At 39.7% G+C, this 11,454-nt stretch overlaps 1 protein-coding gene across 3 annotated transcripts in view; it reads left to right on the top strand.

Moving 5' to 3' along the window:
- The window catches only part of ptpn5 (protein tyrosine phosphatase non-receptor type 5), a 127,771-nt gene that overhangs the window by 107,085 nt on the left and 9,232 nt on the right, over positions 1-11,454 (top strand). For all 3 annotated transcript variants that reach the window (XM_043706133.2, XM_087996703.1, XM_087996704.1), the window contains 6 exons: positions 1,150-1,234; positions 2,290-2,369; positions 3,466-3,603; positions 6,889-6,999; positions 7,904-8,067; positions 8,475-8,588. In XM_043706133.2, the coding sequence (XP_043562068.1) occupies positions 1,150-1,234; positions 2,290-2,369; positions 3,466-3,603; positions 6,889-6,999; positions 7,904-8,067; positions 8,475-8,588 (692 nt within the window). The remainder of the gene's footprint in view (positions 1-1,149; positions 1,235-2,289; positions 2,370-3,465; positions 3,604-6,888; positions 7,000-7,903; positions 8,068-8,474; positions 8,589-11,454) is intronic.

The raw sequence follows: 11,454 nt of genomic DNA on the forward strand, positions 1-11,454 counted from the left end.
CTGGTACAGTATAGTGGACCAAATAGCTTCTACCTGTATTATTTTGTTATGTTTTTGCAAGGTTTGTGAAGGTTTGTAGCTCAGGTTAAGGTTTAGGGCGTAGGTTTGCTCGCTGCGCTGTAGGTTTGATATCCAGATATCAATTCTGAAAATGTGTTGCTGGAAAAGCGCAGCAGGTCAGGCAGCATCCACGAGCAGGAGAATTGACATTTCGGGCATGAGTCCTTCTTCAGGAATCCTGAAGAAGGAGCCTTCCTGAAGAAGGGCTCATGCCCGAAACGTCGATTCTCCTGCTCCTTGGATGCTGCCTGACCTGCGCTTTTCCAACAACACATTTTCAGCTCTGATCTCCAGCATCTGCAGTCCTCACTTTCTCTTAGAAGAATCTATTAATTCTCTCTTCTCACGGAGTATAAATTATTGTTCCCTTTGAGATTTAGTATTCTTGTGAAACTGTTCTATTGTAATGAATACCAAATGAAAAGCTTCAACTGAATGTCTTCAGCAATACTCAAGTTCTGATCTATCAAATCATTATTTGTTAAATCACGCTTCAGCAGAAACATTTTAAGCGCTAAGTACATGTTTTTGACTCACGATCTCACTATTCCTTGTTCTGCCCACTTTAAACCTTCCCCATATGGTTTTCATTGCCTGCAAAACTAAACCAAGCAGACAGCCGCTTAATTTATTGTTGTTAAATGCAATGAACATCTGGCATCTTGGAGTATAACAGCCTTCTTTAGTTTTTGTTCTTTCTCTCTCCAGCCCATGGTAAAGTGACTTGTTTTCACACTGTGTTTCCCGATGCCATCGTTTTCCTGGGAAGTGTGGCAGCACCATATCTGGAATTCTCAGTTCCTGGGTTAAGATGACATTGCAATGCAGTCAATAAACACTCTGAATGGGAAAGAGAATTTGTTTGATTTGTGTATCCAAGCAGATTATTGTTTGCTTTTTTTTAATCCATGTTTTTTTTTAGCTGCTGTATCTTATGGAGTTCAGATCCTCAGATGTCAGAAGTAATCACATTATAGTCAATCGTGGCAAATATATGAACTGTGCCTTTTTTTTAGAATATTGCAATTATAATATTTATACAATATTAGTATAATCTTGATCTTCATGCTTTAATTCTCTCGACTGTAGGAAATACCAATGAATTTTGTTGATCCAAAGGAATTTGATATTCCAGGTTTTGGACTGAAGAATCGCTATAAGACAATCCTCCCAAGTAAGTAGATTGCCAAAATGCCAGCATTAAATGCATTGCCAAGTCAGAACATGATCTCTTTTGTTTGTTTTTTTGCCAAAAAGAGCCCCAATTCCCTCACAACAGCCATAACGTCAACTTCTAGCTATGTACAGTGCTTTTAACAGCCCCCCCCCAATACATGGGCCTTGGGGGGTGGGGGTGCAGGGGGTAGGCAGTGAAGGGGGCAGCTTTACGACCCTGAACCACATATAGAGACACTGTGGCAGATGGCCAAAAGTTTGTCAAAGAAATAGGTTTTAAGGAATTTCTTAAAAAAGGGAAGCAATTTAGAGCAGCAGAGAGAAATAGGGATGGAATCCAGGAACTTCGAGCCAAGGTAGCTGAAGGCAAATCTGGTGAAGTAATTAAAATTGGGGGCTTCTCAAGAGACCAGAATTACAGCAGAGTAGGTGCCTTGGAGGGTTATGGAGCTGAAGATTAGAGAGAGATAAGGGTGAATCTATGGAAGGACTTGAAAGTGAGAGTAAGAATGTTCAAGTTGAGGCATTACTTAACGAGGAATTGAAGTAAGTCAGCAAAGTCTAGGGTGATCAGTGAACTGCATTTGGTGTTAGGTGGAACACAGGAAACAGAAGTTTGGGTGAGTTTCCAGTTACAATAGTTATTAACTGATGAAATACTAGACTATGGGCTATAAGAAATGCAAATAATAGCCTCAGTAGTGTGCAACTAATTCCTCTATATTATTATCACTCCAATGTGTTAACATCAGTTTTGAAATTGATCCTGACCGCTTCGAGGGAGACTTGCATAAGTACCATAATGTCCCATCAGATCCTGCTTATTCAGGCTATTTAGCTAATTTATTTTCTAATAAGACTGCATAGGAATGATAGAATAGGTGCTTTTTATGTTAGGGAATGTTAGGGAATGGAATTGTTCATTAAACTATCTTTTGGTTAAGATGTAGCCCAAAGGGTTACACTACTAAGGCACTTGTTTGTAAATTTGTGATCAACTTCAGTTAATGCAAAGATGTTCTGTTCTTTTTTATTTTGCCATTTCATTTTCAGATCCTCACAGCAGAGTGTGCCTTACCATTAACAAAACAGAGGATCCGCTTAGTTCATACATTAATGCTAATTACATTCGGGTAAGTGCAATATTTAGAGGCACAGCTTGAAGGGGCTGGCTGAGCCAATCTTAAAAATGAATGTAACAATTACAATACAAGTATAACAATTATTGTGTTGCGATATGGAATTTCCATTTATTCAGCAGACCCTGGGCTACTTCCTGTGTAAGTTATGAAGTTATTTTCTTTAAAACAGGATGAGGTTATTTGCTGAGTCATTTATGATTGATGGGAAGGGTAAGTATTTGTCCCTATGTGCGATTTTCAGCGTTGCAGTTTATGCAGCACTGTTACATACTGTCTGTTTTATAGGTACTACTATGCTGATAGCAGGTGCTCTATATTAGCACATGGCCTGCATTATGTGTGATGACGTTAGTATGCCTCAATGACAAAATGTTGTGGGCAGGCTACATAGGACCCTTAAAAATGATCAAAATGGGGACTGCATCTGTGGTCATGAAGAATGAGTGCTGAAGGGGGTCCCATTATTCAAAAGAATTTAGCCTCTCAACCAAGTGGCTCCCTCCAAACCGGCTACCATTCCAACCTAGACACTGTCACAACAGTAATCCTCCTGCAATAGCCAGAAAATAGCCTTATGCATTGGGCACCAAACAATCCTTCACTGGCTGTTGCTGTTGAAAATCAGGCACTGACATTCCTTTTGCGTTATGATTGATAGCACAAGTATATTGTGTAAATTAGTGTTTTGCTCATCCCGTGTGTGCACTGCCTAAGTCAGCAGCGTTGTGCAGCAACCTTGTTGTCAGCCTTACAGAATATTGGCTTTCTCAGCAGCAAGGTTGTGCAAGAGCTGACAGTGAGACAAAACCGAGCCACCAGAACAAATTGTTTTCTTTGATTTGGTATGTAAAGTATCTGCACAACAACTGAACTCTATTATTTGCACAACTGATCCCGTGTTTTAGTTTCTGCTCTCTTCAACTCAAAGTACAGCTCAAGCAACTGTGTTTTCTTCCACCACTCCTTGTGACAGTAAGAGTATCAGCGATTCTCCTCACTGCATCACTGCAGGAGCATAGTGCAACTATGCTGTCATGTTTCTGCTTCTCTAGCACTGGTATTGAGTTGATAACTTTGTATGTTGCAGGGCTATGGAGGGGAGGAAAAAGTGTACATTGCCACTCAGGGACCAACTGTGAACACAGTGTCAGACTTTTGGACAATGATTTGGCAGGAGCGGTCAACCATTGTTGTCATGATCACAAACCTAGAGGAGAAGAATGAGGTACTATTACCACTATCAGCACCATAGACTTGGGCATTATTTTCAAATAGAGGAATGTGATTTTTTTGATGAGAAAACATTAATTTGCACATATTATTGTCCAAATTTGTGTTTACTTTCTACTCACGATCATCTTATTTTGAAGTTGTTCTTATTGTCATCCCCTACAAGTCTTGGTTGCCTTCCAGTCTCATCTGTTCAAGTATTATTTCAAGAGCAAAATTCAATCAGTGTTCAAATGTTAAGATCATGCAACTTCTACTGAAAGGAGCTATAGATGCACAATTTCAGCACTGTCCATGATTACCACTTCCAAATGAACAGGGATTGTTCCTTCCTAACTGTTATGTCTCAGTGTACTTAGCATCCAACTATGATTGGTGATGAGAGTTATGTTTGAGATTCTTTGACAGTGACAGGGGCTGAAATACCTGGCAACGATCCCAGCCTTAACAATATGACACCCAAAAGAATTAACTGGTGGGACTTCTCTGCATGCCCTTAGTTAATCAGCCACCCAAAGCTGAAGGGAAGAAGCAGTTGGACAGCAAGTGGGCATGGCATGTTGTATAGCAGGGACCACAGAAACTGTCTCTGACAATCAGGTGAGTTTTATCGAGAGCAGGTGCAATGCCTGGCTCCACAATAGAACTCAATAAATGTAAAATAATTTTCCTACTTGAACTTTCGCTGATCCTGGGTTTTCCTTTCATGTCCTGGCGGGAAAGCCATAACAGGTAAATGACCATGGACCCAATTTGCATGTCCTTTCTTCTCTTTTTAGGAGAGTAGGTTAAAATTGGGGGTCTTCATTAAGTTCCATGGATGATTTTATTGGCTTACAGTAATGCAATTTCCACCAGGTGGGTGAGTTTAAATTCCCCCTCCTCACCTAAGTGCAAGAAAACCTTATAAATCAACTGCTATATTTTTCATTCATGGTACATTCCTGGGAGGGAATACAGTCTACTTCATTTTTTATTGGTTTTCTTTCCCCTCTCCTAAGCTACACTCTCCGAAAGTGTACAGGTAGAGTGCTAATTACAAGCCTCTGCCAACAAGACTCTTTGCAATGCTATTGACTCAAGATGGTGACAGAGGGAACAAGCCTGCATTGTTCACAAATAGCTAAAAATCTGAATATTTGTTAGCTATGGTAGCCCAAATATGTACCTCACTGACATGTGAGCTTAAGGTCTCTACAGAACAACACTTTTTCAGTGAATGAGAAATCTTACAAATAATCCCTTGTTGGCTCTTTTCAAAGAAAGATTGAATGATGAAGCAGCATTTTCTTACAATTAGGAGAAGAAGGGAGAGAAATTGGGGAGATTTAAAAGACCCGCAATCCACTTGAACTAAGTGATGGAAATTGCTAAGAGGATGTGAAACATTGCCTGAGAAGACAGCAACAATGATACAGAAGTTGAAAACAGCTAAGATGTTGAGAAATAATCTAAAAAAAAGAATAATTTTTCAATAATTCATTGAAAACTGAGTGCAGACTTTTCAAGTTGTGGTCTTTATATCATATAGAAATAAAATACATCCTGAGAAACTGCATTGCTGAAAACATTCTGTCTGTCAGCAACAGTTCCCAGCTTTCTATGAGTTCCCATTTAAATTCCCAGTTCTCTCCTTACACTGATCTCTCCATCTTCAACCTTCATATCTTTACAGTCAGGTTTAAGGAAAGGAAAAGTGGTGAGAATTTTAACTTCACTAACCGACTGAAGTCTTGTGAGTAGTGTCCCTCTGAGATCTGCTGTTTTTGAATGCAACTTTTGGATGAGGGGTTTCCAATCAGAGTAGGGGAGAATCTGGATCTTAGTGAGCCACTCAGATGGGATCTTCTACGAGATGCATGGCCGGTCTTGAAGTTAAGATAGAAATTTAAAAGCTCTTGGCAGAAGGTGGATGAGCTCTGAGAGAGGTAATTAGGGAAACAAGGTCTTAGTGGGAGGACATGTGGGGTACTGGAGGCTTTGGTGGGCAGCTCATAAGACTTGGGGTGAGAAATTGGAGCATCAGAGGTTTGGAGTCACAAAGTTCGAAGTCTCTGGAGAAAGTAAGTGATTGGAGGCCTCAGGAGAAAAAATGTGATCTTAGATGGAGATCAAAGGCCGTGTGGAGAAATTGGAGGAGCTGGTGTCCTTTCAAGTGCATAGTGTACCAAGCAGCTAAGTGCAAAGGCATTTACTTCCTTAGCATTGAGGCATTGCTTCAATTTAGCTGACAGAATTCCAGAAGCATTTGAAATCTTGCTGGTCAGAGTTAAATTTTAAATTGGACGTACAAATGATACTCATTTCCTCATTACAATATTTAAAGTGCTCACCCATTTCTCAGGAGTGGCTGTATGCCTGCATTCTATCCCATTCTCCCACTCATTACAGTTGGAAGTGGGTAGGGTCAGGGTAAGTCAGGGTGAGAATTCAGGTTTCTAATGTATTAACTGCCTCCCAAACTCAACCCTGTTTTTGACATTAAAATTTCTCATCCCAATCTATCTCTCTCCTGGGCATTCTGCAGATTTCTGGTAGCAATAATTATTAACTTCAGACAATTAGCTATGTTCTTCATTTTCATGCATTATAAGTTTGTTGACAGATTTGAACATTATCCAGTGTATGCATGTGGATATCAAATGAGATGCATATAACTGTGGTACTTCTTTGATGACTTAGTAGTCTGCCATCCATGTTTGCAACCATCTCCCTGTACAACACTCATTAGGCATTCTTGAAGAGTTGAGTCCACACAATTAATGTTGCTGCAGTACTCCATGGAGGCAGTATTATAGCTGTGTTCAAATCCATATTTATCTAAATAAATGCACTTCCCAGCAAGAGCCATTAGTTAACAAGTAACAGGAATGGAAAGCCTGTTTTTTTTTCCACTTTCTTATCACACTAATCAATGGTATGGAGTTTTTACTTACTTACTCTCTTCCTGATAATGCTGACTTAGCACAGACCAGCAATTGAACCTGAGTCAATGAGTGGAAACCACTTCAAGCCAAATGATCTCACTAATAACCCAGCCAAGCCTATGTTCTTTTCCTGTACTAAGATCCCTAGTTCTCCCTTACCACAAATTAATAATTCAATACATTGAGGTGATGACTAGACCTTCCTGATCACTGAATATGGATGAGAAATCCCCTATTCGGGGAGGAAAAAACATATGTATTTGACAAAGCTTTCAGATTTCAAATCTGAGTTCTTAACTCTTCATGGCCTTCTGAGTCAACTGATATTTCTAAAATTCATTCCCCTGTTTCAGAAATGTACGGTGTATTGGCCTGAGGTTAAAGCCAATTACCAAGGAATCGAAGTGATCGTAAACAGTGTTCAACATGCAGATGACTACAGTTTGAGAAACATCACCCTAAAGGTGAAAAATATTCATTTCTGACTTCATTGTTGGATCAATAGTATTGATGAAAACATTTTCCATTGTTTTATATATTAGTAAGATTATCTTCTCTCTCTGACTGTTAAAAAAATTATTTGTCATTGTTTCTCACCCAAACTTATTTGTCTTTGCCTTCACATTGTGACAATTGTGGATATTAGGATTTAAGATTTTAAGTAATGAAGAGGGATTGGTATGCTTGGAATTCCAAAAGGGATTTGATAAAATTGCATATAACATGCTTGTAGTAATGTTAAAGCTCACAGAATAAAACAACAGTGGTGGGATGTATATAAAGGTGACAGAAAATGCAATATTGAAACTGAAGGCCTCAGGTCAAAGGCTTAGTCTTTACAATGCAATTGGATGTGGAATCTCGTTGGAAAGGTGGATGTGCTTCACATAAGTGGCAGGAAAAAACCTGTTAAGCATGCAAATAACTGCAATCTTACAGGAGCTTTCAGATTTTGCAAAGCTTGCATGGGGACTACAAACGTTAGAGCCTTTTCAAGTATAACAAGATGGTGAATTACAGAAAACGCTGGCTCTAAGCAGCAGCTATTGGCAGGGAGGGGCCATTGGTGTGGGCATTGGCAGAGGCTGTTGGAAGCGGAGAAAATGTTGTTAGCAGTATATGGGAGAGGAGGCCTGGAAATGGAGTGCTGCCATGTGTTAACAGCCTCACTCTCTCAGGTGTTAGGGTCTGATAAGGATGAGAGAGGGAGAAAGTTGTAATTACAGACAGCATCCATCTGCAGCCTGAGGACTAACAATAGCATCAGCTCAGGTGAGGTGGATGATCGCATTTAAGTTATGTATTAAGGTCTGCAGGTTTGTTACCCCACCACATATAAGTTTGCATTGCACATGTTTCCAATTTCAGGATGGTTCAGAGGAAAGACATTTAAAGCACTACTGGTACACATCATGGCCTGATCAGAAGACACCAGATAATGCTCGTCCACTTTTACAGCTGGTTCAGGAGGTGGAAGAGGCCAGACAGCAAGCTAAGAAGGACAATAGTGGACCAGTGATAGTCCACTGCAGGTACAAAGACAATTTTATACGATAATTTCAGATTCAAAAGTCATTGCACCATTTACAACTCTAAATCATCCTGTCTACTGGTCTTAAAACTATAGATCTTCTCCCCTGCATTCCCCAGCATTTAATAATCAAGATGGTGAGTCAGTCACTGCTTTCTCATTTGTGCCATCTTCTGTGTTTTTCATGGTGCTGTTCTGTTCTTTGGCCTTTACCTGCTTTTCTCAAAGTCAGAAAAGATCTCTAGCAATGTTTATTCAGTTGGATTCCCAGAGAAGAGAAGATTCTCAACCATATTCTTGTGTTTTTTTCATTTCATCTATTTGTTTTTTTAGTCATGTAAATTCTAGACTCTTTTGGTTTCTTGTGAATACAGATGTTTACATCATTCTCTTGCTATTATATTGCAGTGCTGGCATTGGAAGGACAGGCTGTTTCATTGCCACCAGCATCTGTTACAGAGAGCTAAAATATGCTGGTGTAGTTGATATACTGAGGACAACCTGTCAGCTAAGGATAGACAGGTCAGTGGACTCATTCATTTAAAGCTGTAAAACGCATTCCATGTTATAAAGCAGACATTACAACAAGCCGACTGATTGGCGTGTGCAGATTACAGACACACAGCAGACAAACCGACAGGCAGAGTCGCAATATTATGTACACATTGCATTAGAGATCTTTACAGGGAAATGCTCTGAAAGGCAAGATACACAACAACATTCCCTCAAGCTGTAAAAGAAAGTTTACATTTTTACAGAGGCTAATGAGTCTATGAGTCTCTATAACAAGGTGCATGATCCCACAATATCAAGTCTGCGCTCTACAGTAAATTGAATGGAAACATGTGTGACTTAGTATTATAAGAACCATATTCCACACTTTTGGAGATTGCAGCATGCTGTGAATGTCAGGCACAGCATAACTGATAGTGTATAGAAATTCCCTTCGTCCATCTGTACAATTCTGTCTGGGGAAATTATAACTTTCCTCATGATGTGACAGAATGTCTCATTACTTTGTTTCTCAAAATGGTTTAAAAGTCCTAAATAAATAAACTTTGAAAGATTTTCTATGTTAACAAGTACTTAATTTGTTAGAGTCCTGCATAGAGACACAGTTGCCAACAGAGACGGGTATGAGTAATTAGAATAACAACATTTGTTCATGTGAACAGTTATGGCTTGTAGGTGGCTCACTTTCTCAGTAGAAGGTATGTTTTGTTTTGTGTAACAATTATTTCATTTTGTGAGTCAAGCTGGAAGGTAAATATAAAGAACGTATATAGGGTGAAAGTTCCATAGGGTAGCTGTTATCAGTTGTTTTATATTTTATTTTAAAGAAACATGATCTCAGAATCAAACATAGTCAGAAACAATTTATTACATTCTGAGTTCATCCTTGCCACTCGGACTTTCAAGCTTTTATAAATAGTAATTGTTTATACACAGATTTATCAAGTACAGTGGATTAGAGAAAGAAAAGTTATTTCATTCATTTCATAAAGTATGAGCCTAGAAAATGGATGATGCTGTGCCCACCTTGCAAGTGTAAAGATAACACAAGAATATCCAACATTCTAATAATATACTTGCAGACACTGAGCCAGAAATGCACCATTTGTCTTAAGCACCAAATCATATGCAAACAAAGCCTGATGGCAGCATAACATCCCTTAATACGAATAAACTGTTTGAGACTCATGTTAGATTGAACTGGCCTGATCACAGATGCCTAGAAATCAAGGTGTGCATTCTACCACTCCAGGGGGCCTTTATCACTACAGGGTGCCATTAAAGAGAATTTTGCAACATTGTTTTTCTTTGTAAGCAAGAGCTGCTATCAACCAGCACTTACTACTCGCTCAATTAACACCCCCTCTTTGTCCTGATTGCTAAACCATCTTTTTCCTAGTTATACCCTCCTTCCTGACTACTTATTCGCTCCTGGTCCACTACACTCACAATTGGTCCTCTGCTCTTCCGGGGCTTACTAAAGTAAGCCAATCGTACAGTCGGTGGGTCACTGTTTCTTGTAAATGCACCAACCAGTCCCAAATTAAAATGCAATCAAGATCTTGTTAATGCCATAGGGCTCCAATTTTCCCGTTTGTTTTAACATGAAACCAACACCTACTTTGAGTCCCCTTTCAAAATGCATTTATCTACATTGACATTAATGCCAGATAATAATGCTATTGACACCAGACAGAAGCAAGACACAATTGATCCCTTATAAATTTGTGTCCTTCTGTATTTTTTTGTTGTGCTGAAAATGAATAAAACAAGGAATTCAAGATGGAGATCAGGAAGTGACGTAAAAAGAATATCATGAGTCTTGGGCATTTGTGTCATGGCCAAAATTTATTACTGTCCCTTTGACCTTTTGAGACTGAGTAACTTGCCACTACCACATTGCTAGAGTCACATATGTAAGCTAAATAAGGATGGCAGTTTTCCTTCCCGAAAGGATGTTTTTGTAACTTTCAATGACAGTTTCATGTCCATGAGATTAGTGTTATATTCCAAATGTATTTATTGACATAAATTCCATCAGCTGCTGTAGTGTGATCCGAATGAATGTCTCCATAAAATTACCCTGAGCGAGTCTGGATTCCAGGTTTGGTGACATTCCCATTGTGCTATGACCTCCTTCATGGCCAAACAAGGCTCAGGGTGAACAGAAGGCCTAATGCTAGGAAGCGCCAGTTTGAGTATGCCTTTGTAAATTCCCAAAGGATCATTCTGTCAGCTGAAATGAGTTACCCAGCACTTTGGGCAATACCTTCAAAATGCTCTATTCTGAGTTGCAGCCTACATAGTTAGAATCCCTACAGTGTGAAAACAGGCCATTTGGTCCAACAAGTCCACACTGAACCTCTGAAGATTATCCCACCCAGACCCATTCCCCTATACCTATTACTCTACATTACCCCTGACTGATGACAATCTTCTAGAACATATTATGATCCTTTAATGTTTTCTCATACTGTAACAGGATCCACATTATTCTGATCTACTGGGAGTGGGCTAGCAGTATGAGCATGGGGCTTAAAATCAGATGACATATCAGAAGGCATCACTTATGACTGCTATCTTCATCTCCACCCCTGATTTGATGATCATGGACACTCTACTCCACTTGCCAGGGCCTGCTTAAGCGACCCCACCAAAACCACTCCAACTCACAAGTGCAGTCCTACGGTGGCGAATCTGTGGTGCTGGAAAAACACATTAGGTCAAGCAGTATTCGAGGAGCAGGATAATCGATGTTTTGGAAGGGCTTTTGCCCAAAACGTTGATTTTCCTGCTCCCCTGATGCTGCCTGACCTGCTGTGCTTTTCCAGCACCACAGTCTCGAGTCTAATCTCCAGCATCTGCAGTCCTCACT

This window comes from Chiloscyllium plagiosum, unplaced genomic scaffold (genome assembly GCF_037043375.1).
Source record: "Chiloscyllium plagiosum isolate Xiang-an unplaced genomic scaffold, Cpla_swu_hap1 HiC_scaffold_18, whole genome shotgun sequence".
Taxonomy (NCBI): domain Eukaryota; kingdom Metazoa; phylum Chordata; class Chondrichthyes; order Orectolobiformes; family Hemiscylliidae; genus Chiloscyllium; species Chiloscyllium plagiosum.